Source organism: Xenia sp. Carnegie-2017, unplaced genomic scaffold (genome assembly GCF_021976095.1).
Source record: "Xenia sp. Carnegie-2017 unplaced genomic scaffold, XeniaSp_v1 HiC_scaffold_22, whole genome shotgun sequence".
Lineage (NCBI taxonomy): Eukaryota > Metazoa > Cnidaria > Anthozoa > Malacalcyonacea > Xeniidae > Xenia > Xenia sp. Carnegie-2017.
Genome location: NW_025813485.1, coordinates 14,801,485 through 14,813,965, shown reverse-complemented (window position 1 = coordinate 14,813,965; position 12,481 = coordinate 14,801,485). Strand labels below are relative to the sequence as shown.

The window sequence follows — 12,481 nt, the reverse complement described above, 5'->3', positions numbered from 1 at the left end:
TTTTAACCCTATTGTTTAAATTGATCGTGTTGGTTTTACAAGACGGTAGTAAAGTATATTGTAATAAACAAGACATCTAATGTTTCTTATGTGCCTACATATAATCCTATTTGATGCTAATAATTGTCAATATCTTTCCTACACCATTTTCCCTTTTACATTCAAACAAAAATTTATGCGCTTGAGTAATATTTCTTCGTGATAAAATGAAGAATAAAGTTTAAAAAAGGCTAAAAGTTTGCACCTATGCCATAATCAAACGGACTTGTTCAGCTTCAAGATTAAAAACAAGACAGAATAAGGCTCATTATAAATCCTTAGGATTAAAAACTGATCTTTGTTTATCACACACATCATTATTCTATACGGTTGCTATTGTATAATATAAATGTCAAGATAATGCAAAGGGTAATTATACTATGAAGAATGTGATCATGGTAAATAATACTACTCTACTAAATATGATCGTGGAGCTAACCTAAAAAATAATGTATGTCTTATATGAAATTTATAAATTAGACTGTAATTCAAATTATGAATTATTTTATAAGTTCAGAGAACTGCTGTACAACCAATTGAATTCTCAATTATACATTTTACGAATATCTTATATCACCTCATTCCAATGTCAAAATAGGTGTTAAACTGATTGCTTTCGCTTCTATCATCCCAGCTGTTTAAAGTTTCCAACAACTTTTCCTTCTTTTTTTTCATTCAAGAATATATTTGACATCATTTTGCATCATGTTTACTGTATCTACTTTTACACAAATATATTCTTGGAGACATACATTTAATTATCTCATATTCATATTTTTTCTTTCAACCAATTCATTATTCTTTAATTCTACTAAAATACTTTTAGTGAGCTTATTTTGTGTCTGAACGCCACAGAAAACCGACGTTATACTACAAAGTGTATTCGTCCGTATAGTGGTTTGGTAAAGTCAATTTTGTTCTGTGGATAGTTATGATATCAAGTTTGTGGTGAAAAAAACAACATCTAGGTTTGGTGAACGGAATTCTCTAAATTTTGAATGTTGAATAAATATTGAATGCTTTGTGGTGTTTGGCTAATGTGAAAAAATGAAGAAACACTTTGATATAGATATCCGACATAAATATTTTATTTCTTTGATAAAACTGCTATAGACATAAGCAACAAACTACTGACATCAGAAAGAACCAAAGACTTTGTCACATCACCTCACCTAACCCCCCCCCCTTCCCGCTAATGAATTTCACATATGTATTTAATGATATTCATATGCCTGAGTTGTGTCTATCATTGAGTTCTATTGAACTAACATTAGTATAAATGTCAGTCGTGTCTATAGCTTCTTCTTCAAGCAATCATTTCAAACATATATTTTTATTATATCAATATCAAATATAGGGGATAGGTACGTCAAATAGCTATAAATAGAGAAGTATACATATATATATATATATGCTGTAGTTTTCCTTTACCACACACTAAACTTCAGTAATTAACTATTTTTTACTAGATTTGTGCTTTCGTTTGATTTGCTCAATTGCTTATAATAAGCAGAGACGTGACATCAGAGATGGTATTTAAAAGACGTGCATGCATGATGCGATGGAGGGCGCTTGTCATGCTCGGAAGAGAATTATAGTTTCTGTTGTTAGAAAAATTAATTCTTATACCTTGAGATGAAACATCAGCACTTTCATTTAGAAGTCTATATATATATTGTACGTATATATACTCTAAAAGGTTGGTGCGCCAATTGGGATCACGCTTGAATAATGAGTGACATTTTATTAAATGCGGTATTTTACGGTTACAAAGAACTATAGCGTAGCAAACAAAGTTTATGGTATACGCATAAAATTTATTACCACCCGCACATGTTTAACCAATATCTTAAGCCGATGTTTTCACAGCAGATCTTAATTAATTTCACAGAAGCCAAGTGATGATAGTTGACCATAGCAAGCATATGCTTCTGTACTTTTGTGTTCTCCGAACAAACGTTTCACTAAAAATTGGCCATTTTACAACCCTTGTAGAAACTGCAGCTTCAACAACAAAGAAGTAACCATCACTCCGATACCATGCTGGACTTCTTCAACGTGAGTCTCTACAATATTTGAATGTTTATATCATAAGGTTTCCTTACGAATTTATATCATGCTGGTTGAGAAACATCAACTGATAACGTGCAGGATATTGTCTGCCGTTTAAAATCCCATCAATCATAACATTGCCAGTGTCAACGACATTGTTTCACTTTGAATTGAGAATCTCCGCACACAGATCTTACGTACAAATTTGAAGTGGCGAGGTAAACCTCGTTTCGTCGAACTACATTCTAAGGTTAATCAGCTTTTAATAACAAAAAGTGACAATAAAGTTTTATCATTGTGAATGCAGGTAAATTTAATAAGATTACATTGTTTCAAATTATTCAATTCATACCAAATGTGTATATAATATATGTTGAATGACTGATTTCATTATTATTCAGTTATTTCTTATCATTCATGAATTGTGCAGAGGGTTGATGATGATATACGTTCGTAGCATTGAGTAGCATTGCCAATTGTAGAGCTTTTACATTAGCAAAAACTATATCGTATAATTTTAATGCAAGATAGTAACTGCATTATAGGTTTATTAATACATAACGCTTCAGTTTCTAATACAGATCATCGTTGATTTTACTTCAAAGATTTTTGCCAGTAACATCTCAATTTTCCATTCGTCTAATTCTCGCGTAATGCGATCAACACACCTGTCGCCGGATAATGCACATTAGGCTGTAATTATAGAATTAAAGCGGATTCATAGGAATAGTCTTTGTCAATGGAACACCAATGATATATTGAATGTGTGGTCACTGACCTGTATGTGAAATAAGAAGCGTTGAAAAACAAACTGTGAATCTTTTGTTAAATCATTGTCATGGAAAAATTGACTTTAGTTTAGTTGGATAGCTAGCCATGTTCTTAATACACGCGTGTTCGTCATGGTTATTAAAACGTGTCTTGATTTACTTCGTTTGTATGATAGAATTTGTGCGTTTCTCATCTTATAAGATGAAAATCATTGAATAGTTTCAGCAATCGTCTCTAGTTTTTGCTCCATACTTTCAATAGGTCTTACATATATATATATATACAAATAAATACATCATTTTACAAACTTTTACTTAAATAAAGTCTTTTTGACAAAATGTTTAGAAACTATGAATTGCGCATGGTGACTAGTTTTTTCTTTCGTAGGAACATTAATTGTCTCGAGTATTATCACAATCTAATCCTTCGTAATCCTAATTTCCTTGACACGGGTTTTTATAGTCCAACAGCAAAGAGAAGTGAACATATATACATCCATTGGTACAGGGACAACATAAATTGCTTCGTTCAGCTGTCAACAAATACAGACCATTCCGTGAGGTTATAAATACAAAATTTATACAAAGCTTAGGTTACGGTTGATTTCTTTGGCATTTGGAAGATAAATTGCATTGACTAAAAATCATATAAATGGACGGATCTCCTTTTTCAATTGAAAATATTTTGAAACCACCAACGTCAGAAAGTCCAGAGGATGCTCCATCAAGTTCGAGAACAAGTGAAGCACTGACATTAGCAGAAAAGCTTGCAGGTTCGTAGATTAATTGAATGCATTATTTGAAAGGTCGATTTAAAATAGTTGATTTTATTTATTCATTTTATCAATGGTATAATAATCGAGAATAGTTCGAAATTGTATTTCCATCCTACTAACTATATTGTTTCACTCAAATTTAGTATGGGTCGGTAAAACCATCTGTTATTGACTGTGGAGTATATATGAAGTACAAGTTTGCATTAAAACCGTTTTCACAATATGCTGGTTTAGAACAATAAACACAGCTAAAATATTTCATTGGAAAGTTTTTCTCGATGAGTAAAATTTGGTCATAGCACTGGTTCTATCGAACAATTAAAAAAAGGAAACTGTTTTCAATCTGTCGAATCGACCATAACTTTAAGATACTTTTCATTTGCAAGCATTTTTGAGAAGTGGAATAATTCATGAGAATGTCATGTCGCAAAAAAGTAACGTTAGTAAATACTTTCAAAGTTCTTTTCATATGCATTCCCCAGAGAAATCTGATAGTGACATGAGAGTGAAACTAGTAGCTAACACCATACTCAACACATCTTTCTTGTGTAAGATTAATCGAAAATTTTATTGATTGGTGCAATTTAATATGATTTATTCAGAATTAATATGCACTTCTTCTGGAAAATTTGGGGTCGTGTTTTTTCATGGCATATGAAGAAAGAAAGCATCCAAAATATGCTAATCAATCGGAATTGCTGATTCATACAATCTACTCTAAAAATTGGGTCATGTAAAATGATGTGATACAAAAGCAGCACAAAAATTATTAACCCTTCAGAAAAGAACGTCAAATATTACATCAGGTTTTTGACATCAATGCGCTAGCTTAGCAATTTCAACTTACATGAATGAGAGGAAAATGATCTCTTAGCAATCGTAAAAAATTAGATGATTTGACAAGATATCGGCGCTTCAAACTTCAAAGTGCTTGCATAAAAATTGCATGTAAAGTTATTTAAGAAACATACTTCTTATAAGCCTTGTTGACAAGACTGGATTGGTATTTGATTTATTGTTTTGTATGCTACGGCCTGTTGTCTGAGATAAGAGATCACATGAGCGATATTTTATTACTTTTTAGCCTCGCATAACATAGTTACAATTGTTGACGTGATTCTGTTATTAAAGAAAAAATATTTTACTGATTTTGGGCATCGTTTGAAAGATTCTAAGTTAGATCAAAATGATTATATCTACTAGCTAAGTCATTTTATACCCTCTCATGCGTTTTATCGAATTTATACCTTTTAGATTTCTTACGATGTTGATAGTCAGCATGCAATTTTGCCACATGTGTGTGAGCCAAATAATGTGTGAACATTCTCTTCAAAAAATACTTTATTGAATTTTACAGGTTCGCTTGATGTAAGCATGCTATAATGCGTATTGTTCTTATTGTTTTTATTCCTGCGATGTGTAACAATGAAAGAATTCTTAATCATCTTAACTGTTAAAAAATCGTATCATTACCTGTCGGAATCTTGAAATCGTCTTTTGTGAATTGAAAAAACAAGAAATTGTAATCCTCCCAAAATAATTCCATCTTCTGAGTCCACAATCAACACCAAACCGAATTCTTGTGTTTTCCAAAGCTAAAATGTTTTTGACTTCAATAAGTTCAAACGTTCACAAGTTTATAGTCATTTGCTCATAAATATTTTCACAAGCAACGTATTTTCAATGGGTGAGAACCTTTACTGATAAACAAGTCGCAAATGCTTTCACATTTTAGTGTTGAAATGCTACTATTTTTATTCGTTGTATTGAACAGATTTACGAAGCAAAAATACATTTTCGTTTGTAGATATTATTTTGGAAGCTCGATATGGAAACGGCGAACGGAAACATCGACGGACAAGAACTGCTTTTACACATCATCAGTTAGCAGCTTTAGAAAGCGCTTTTTCTAAAACGCATTATCCTGATGTTTTGATGAGGGAGCAACTTGCCGCCTTTACTAATCTGCCAGAGTCAAGAATTCAGGTAAACTGGTTAAGTAGCCTATTTTTATTTTCTCTGTCACTGATGTACGTTATTCTCATCCATAGAACTAATTATACAATACATATTAGAGGTTTTATATCACCTTTAGCAAATGCACACCAGGGATTTATTTCAGGTGATGTTAATACGTACCTGTAAGTATCATTAAGTTTTCTGAGACAGCTAGAGATCTCTACATCATATCATCTAAAAATTACTTATTTAACTAAAACTAGCACCTGTATATTTTTGTAAATCTGTATGACATATAACTTTAACTTGGACAACAGAAAAATAAATGGAAATTTTGCTAGCAACTTTTTCTATTATTTGTCCTTCAGGTTTGGTTTAAGAACAGGAGAGCAAAATACAGGAAAATGGAAAGGAATGGCGAACTTTCCTCAGAGAGTGTTACTGGGAATTCAACAACAAATCCTGAAAGTTCATCTTACATGCAACTTCAAACAAATCACCCGTCATTTAACACATTTAGGAATATACATTCTGTATACCCTCAGCATTTCCCAAGATTGCCTTATTTCTATCCAATGCTGTCCATGACAAACAATCAAGATTTTTCTTGGCACTCACAACCAGGGTCATGTACAAACAGTGTTTGGAATAACGGTAATTTCTGTAATGATTGTACGGTACCAAGAATGACGTATTGTACAACTCAAAACACAGGAACATTTTATACACCAAAGTCGCTTGGAGACTGAACAACAACTTAGTTCATATATTGTATTATTATATTTCTGTATATCTATTTATGTTGATCTAACTTATTCGTAGTTTTTTAGTTATAGGTTCGCATATCCATATAAAAATCGATTTTTTTACCGTGAGTGAACACCTAAAAACATTTATACAGAGAAAGACCAAACTTGACGACCATATGTCACTAGAGCTTGTTTAAGCAATTTACGACAACTAGACTATCTTAACAATGCGCTCAGTAAAATTCTAATTTGTATGGTATAAGTAATTTGAATTTGATTGATATTTCTTTAATCGAGTGCCACATCTTTGCTATCTTTGAAGTTTTTTGTGTTCTACCTCTTCCTTCTTGTTGTTCTAAAAAATTCTTGTATTTGTGTGAATGCTCAAAAGCAACTATTTACAAGAGTAAAAACTAAGCTTTCATTATTATTTCAATATATTTCAATACATTTCTTTTAGCTACCTAGAGTATACCCTATGGTACTCTAGAGATGAGTTATTAGAAAGTAATGATGAATGAGGTCGACTGAAACGACTTCTCTGCACAGAATATGGTTCAAATGGTGGTGAGGTGTAAGGACGAACATTTATGCTTGAGAATGGTCGCTCTGGATACTCAAAACCATGATACATATGATAATAACCAGCAAATACAGGAGAAGATGGACTTCGCACGGATTGCATGTTTCTATTTCGTCGAAACTTGGCTCTTCTATTGGAAAACCATACCTGAAATGGTCAAATGTCCCCTTTTCAATTTAAATGCCTCTTCATAGCTCGTGGCCTGGGCAAATTACATGACAACCACAGTCTATCCTATGTAATTTATCTTCACAAAAAGTAAATTGACGTGACATACTTGTACTCTTGCTTCGGACATATCTATTTTGCTAGCAAGCTCTTCTCTTGTTGACACATCCGGGTATTGTGAAGATTGAAATTCTTTTTCTAAGATTTGTAGTTGATCTTGGGTAAAGGTTGTTCTATTACGGCGAAGTTTTCTTTTTTGATCGTTCTCTTGCTCGGCACATACTGGCTCAGTTTTTCTTGTTTCGTCCTTTATTTCTAATGATATCATGCTGGTTTCTTCTAAATATTAAATGGACACAAGAATACTAACATTTGCATAACATCACTTCGGATTTCTTTAAAATGTGAACAAATACATAATTTTAGTGTGCAGTGATAAACTAAAAGTCAACAGGCACAAATATCATTACTTAAGGGTACGGAGGAACATTTTTATGAGTTTGATCCTGCCTTGTCAACTTTTTGACTTTTTGAAGAATATGCGCAGTAATAAAAAAGCTTAAAATTTGGTTTGTGTTAACATGGACACAAGAAAAATGTATAACGCAATATCTCCAGTAAAAGTTATTTTTCCATAACTCAAAAGTAACAAGTGGAACTATATAAAATTCAGCATAAAATTGGTTGAAGTGAGTATTCAAAGCAATGATGTTTATTTTGCCTTCATTTTTTTCATGTTTCATTCTTGATCGAAGAAAGTTTAAGCATCGATGATGGCGGTTTTTAATTATGCTGCGCAGATTACGAAGTGTTAGAAATTATTAAAAAAATTGTATCAGTACTTTATTTGTGTTGTTGTGTTTACGATCAAAGTATTGCCAAGAAATACTCACTAACAACTCATACCTTCAATGCTCTCATTTTCAAATTTGGTTTCAGTAGAAGAATATGAAGAAGATTGCCATCTAACTTCTTTTCCGTCTGGAGATGTTCTCTCGTAATTTGACTCCCTTACATTTAGACTTTCAATGAAGTCCGGTTCTCGTTTTGCTATTGGTGTTAGCGTTGCTACTTCACTAGTCATAGGTGGGTTGCGACAGATAGGATAGGGGTATGGTACCATCGGTGCCATGGCAACATCAGGTCTCCAGTGTTGCATGTACAATCCAGTTAAATGTTGTCGTTCTCGCTCCAGCATATTATATTGGGCTGCTTTTTCTGCTGCTTTGTTTCGTAGTATTCTGTTGATTGAACTTACACTCGGAACATTATCTTGATCGCAGACTGCTTCTTCCATCAATCTATCTCGTATTTCCCAAGCAAATATTGTTGGATTTTGATGTTTATATTGAACAATTTTGTTCACAACCGCTGGTGTTGCTACTTTAGGTTTGCTCCCTCCGATAGAGCTCGAACGCACTGATCTAGGATCATAGATAGGACCAAGAATTTTGATAATTGTTCCATAAGAAACCATGAGTCTGTTTGAAATCTCGCATGGAGAAACTCCACAATTGGCTAACTGAATAATTTTATTACGTATATAGTCAGATAATTGACGATTTGTTCCATTGACAGTACTTTCAAGAGCGTTCACTCCAGCAGCTCCGTAAAAGACTACAATAAAAAAGGGGAAAATCAATACAAATGGAATAAGAAAATAATTCATAATTACTACTTTTTGCATTGCATGTAAACTCAGAAATAAAGTTATCCCTAAATTGCATATGTAATCACTACATCCTGTGCCAAGATCAAGAGTTGAAGTAACTCCTATGTGACAAAAATAAGGAGGGCACACGCAAGTATATATTTGCAAATTTTGTGATTTGTTTAGAAACCATGCCAAATGTGTTGTCAATACCAATATAATTTCATACATTGGTTAAAGTTAAGGTCCTTACTAACGTTTGCTTATGGTAAGAAATAAACAGATCAGGTTTAAACAACGAACTTTGTTGGCATGGTTTGTCATGCCCTGTCATATCAAATCGGCACAACTGAATACAGGAATAGACACCCATCCCCACCTTAATTAACTTTGATTGCGGCCTAACCAACAAAAAACACAATGTTATTGAATAACTAATTGATAAACCATGCACCTAAACTTACAACCACATGTTTTGTTTGATATCAGTCTGTCGTGACTTTCACGAATATTGAATACATTCTCATATAAATCATTACAACATTAACTATTGATATTAGGTAAATTTTTGAAATGTGAATTCAACATGAACATTTGAAATGCAACATCCAAAAAAGGCGCTTGCCGTACTTTTTTCTATTTTGTGTATGATGAACAGATGTGTCAAATGAATGCCTAATGTCGTGACTTATAGAGCTCTTTTATAAGTTTCTTAGAGATTCCTGAAAACATTTTCGTGGTAGGCAAAACCTATTTCCACTTTTTAGTTTTATGATGTCTGAATTAGTTCTTGTACTTTGATTTGAAGACTTTTAAAAAGTAAAAAATTGAAAAATGGCGATCTTACTCACAGCACTTCACGTAAAGAGTATTCCAAAATAAGTTTTACATTCATAGAATATTTAAAGCAGCTGTATCATGTAAGACAGCTACTATAAACATTAAAATTATTTTTTTTATTTACACGTTGAAAAATCTAGCTTATCGACGTCATTGATAAATTCGTAAATTACACAAAGTGTGAATACGACTCGACTGAAGCCTATATCTGCCATTTAAACTCTCTATGCTAAAATGATTTTTCACACGAATTTCAAGTTAATCTAATGTTAGTAACCAGTGACGGATATAACATATAAGTCAAAATAAATTAAAACAGCTTAGTTTTGGATCTGTATTTAATTTTCAAAACACTTCAAAAGCAATTTGATTGCCAAAATTGATTTAACGTTTTAAGACTTGATATCTTATAGAAAAGCTCTGAAGGTCTGTCTTAATTAAAATTCAGCACATATTAGTCTCCACAGCGTTCAAGAAGATGCTAAAAATCACTGTTGGTGAAATCTCATATGTTGTAAGTCGTGATCCGTTGAATGAACAACGGAATTTTGTGTGCAGTCAAAAAATTCCAGTTGTCGATGCTATTCCTACTCTGAAAATTTTGGTGATATTTAATTTATATTTATGCACTTCAAGTTTATAATTCATATCAGGATACTGCATAACTATCATTCAGTAGTTAAAACACCCAGAGACGTTACTCGGAGTTTAAAAAAAAAGAGAGCTCACCCAGTAGTAGAACACAACTGACACATTTGCACGATTTCTAAATTGCATTTTTAAGAGAACAATAGAAATAAGAGTTTTACTTAAAGTTATTAAACAGAGAATCATGAGGGAACTACTTCAAGAAATAACTGTTATTTTAAATGAGTTATTGCAAGATATACTTTGATATTGCTGTATTTTTATATTTTTATGACTATACAACAGAAATAACTTCTTGAAAGTAATCTTTAACCATGAAAAATTCATCAATCAAAATTTTTGCACATTAAATGCAATAAATAGAAGGGGGAATTTTACATGGACATTTCAATGTGAGCACATTTCATAATATTAATGTCAAAATAGAAATAAGTTTTGATTAAAGATAAACATATTATGAACATGTACGAAATTCACAAAAATCCACAACCATACCTTGATTTGATGACCAGTTATCCATCGGTGTACACAGGAAAACTTGATAAAATCAGACTCTTTCAACAAATATGTATATTTGGCGATAATTCTGTAAACGATCTAAAATGGTCGATTAATTTTATCGCTGACAGGATGAATATTCGAGTCTAAATAGACACATATAAGTTAAAAGCGAATATTACCTTCGACTTTGATGATGGATATATAACTACAGATGTTCTTTTGGTAAATTGATTCTACAGTAATCTTTCCAACTGCCTTTGAGCTTTCAGCAATTTATCTGTTTTGTAAAACAATTCAAGCTTGCATTAATACTACACAGATGTTCATAGACGTTTTTATTAAGGAAAGTTCTTTTTAACTTAAATGGACATGTGATGAGGAGGAGATTAAATAGACCGTTTGTGCTTGTTAAAGATACGCCCTTTGTACTGGCTTTCGTATGGGATTTTAACAACAATTTAACAGCTGTTAGTCTAGCGAAAACAAAAGAAAAATAGGACAGCAGATGGCTTTTGAATGATTTTTCCTTTTCACATTGCATTCGATTAGACGTTCTAATCTAATTAGATTGAATGAATATGCAAAAACGCCCATCCTAAAGCCCTCATATAAAATATCTAATTTAGAATGAAGACGCTTACACACTTCGTAATTAAATTCAACGACTTTAATATGGGCTATGTCGCTTATAATAATCTTCAGTAATCATTTTTCTCAGAGACGATTGATTTTTTCACCATCATAATTGTATCATGTACCTACCCCCCATAACCATCTCTATCAAAGGATTTGTTGTGTCTAAATGCACAATGTCCTGTCGAAACTTTTAATGCGTTGAAGTCGATTGATTTAGAGGTTTTCGAAGAGAAAAACATAGAATTTTGATTAAATCATATATAACAGGAATTAACATCCAAAAAGCTGGTACCATTTTAGCTACATAACTACTTTAAATAAAAATTCATTTGCTTGTGAGAAAACTCTTTTGTGCATATTAGTTGAAGGAATGTGCTCATTAATCCCTGTTTTTCGCCTATTAGTCCTCTATTTCAAACATTCAAAGCAGTAAGAAACAAGCAAATGATGTTTACATCAACCACTATTTCCTGGTCCATTTCTGACAAAACCTTGCACATATATTTTTGATGTTTTACCAATGATACGAAATCACTTAATCATTTTTTTCTTTTTTATTTTGCTTTGAAGATTTAACTGTTGTGTTGGAACCAAGAAAAACTTTCACAAGAATCAATGAGATCATTTGCATGCTTCATGACGTTATTGAAGAAATTGAAAAATTCAAAAAACTAAATGACGTACCCACCGGCTCTTGTATCTATGTTAAATAAGTTGTGAAAAGTATTAACTTAATCATGCAGTTATGGCATAGGTTTTTAAATTTGCTCAAGTTCCAAATTTGTCTTCGTTTTTTATTAATATTATCGCCAGTTTTGAGATCATGTGTACACTAAATTAAGTTTTGTGTAGCTATAGTTTACAAGAATTTGAATGAAAAAGGTTATTTCTTTGAAAAGAAAAGTTTTGGTGCTGATGATTGTGCTGCTTTGTATTTAAAAAGTTTTTAAAGAACTTACCAATGCAGACTGTCTTTAAAACTGACATGATCACGATACGACAAGCTTTCCAATACTGTCTGTTGTGAAGATAAAAACGAATACCGGCTTAATTAAGACATAATGAAACGAATACATTAAAAGCCTGCCGTTTTTGTTGTATTGTTTTGT

General features: G+C 32.2%; 2 protein-coding genes across 2 annotated transcripts; one reads left to right on the top strand and one right to left on the bottom strand.

Annotated features, from left to right (window-relative positions):
- The first annotated feature begins 1,891 nt into the window (after positions 1 to 1,891).
- Positions 1,892 to 6,637, top strand: LOC124446915 (intestine-specific homeobox-like). The gene is made up of 4 exons (XM_046997798.1): positions 1,892 to 2,097; positions 3,325 to 3,634; positions 5,445 to 5,623; positions 5,965 to 6,637. Exons 2-4 carry the CDS (start codon positions 3,514 to 3,516, stop codon positions 6,343 to 6,345), a joined length of 681 nt encoding a protein of 226 aa, XP_046853754.1. The 5' UTR covers positions 1,892 to 2,097; positions 3,325 to 3,513; the 3' UTR covers positions 6,346 to 6,637.
- Positions 6,613 to 10,755, bottom strand: LOC124445187 (paired box protein Pax-6-like). Its single transcript, XM_046995894.1, has 4 exons — positions 10,731 to 10,755; positions 8,003 to 8,713; positions 7,206 to 7,435; positions 6,613 to 7,075 (listed from the first exon to the last, which is right to left on the bottom strand). The coding sequence occupies exons 1-4, from the start codon at positions 10,753 to 10,755 to the stop codon at positions 6,806 to 6,808; spliced, it is 1,236 nt and encodes a 411-aa protein (XP_046851850.1). The 3' UTR covers positions 6,613 to 6,805.
- Between the last annotated feature and the right edge of the window lie 1,726 nt (positions 10,756 to 12,481).

Bases quoted from the DNA above. Each gene is read 5' to 3' on its own strand.
- LOC124446915 (XM_046997798.1), top strand. From the start codon at position 3,514: ATGGACGGATCTCCTTTTTCAATTGAAAATATTTTGAAACCACCAACG. The intron at 3,635-5,444 runs GTTCGTAGATTA...TTTCGTTTGTAG, and splicing joins ATTAGCAGAAAAGCTTGCAG to ATATTATTTTGGAAGCTCGA. The intron at 5,624-5,964 runs GTAAACTGGTTA...TTTGTCCTTCAG, and splicing joins TGCCAGAGTCAAGAATTCAG to GTTTGGTTTAAGAACAGGAG.
- LOC124445187 (XM_046995894.1), bottom strand. From the start codon at position 10,755: ATGGATAACTGGTCATCAAATCAAG. The intron at 7,436-8,002 runs GTATGAGTTGTT...TTTAATATTTAG, and splicing joins TGAAAATGAGAGCATTGAAG to AAGAAACCAGCATGATATCA. The intron at 7,076-7,205 runs GTATGTCACGTC...TGACCATTTCAG, and splicing joins TGTCCGAAGCAAGAGTACAA to GTATGGTTTTCCAATAGAAG.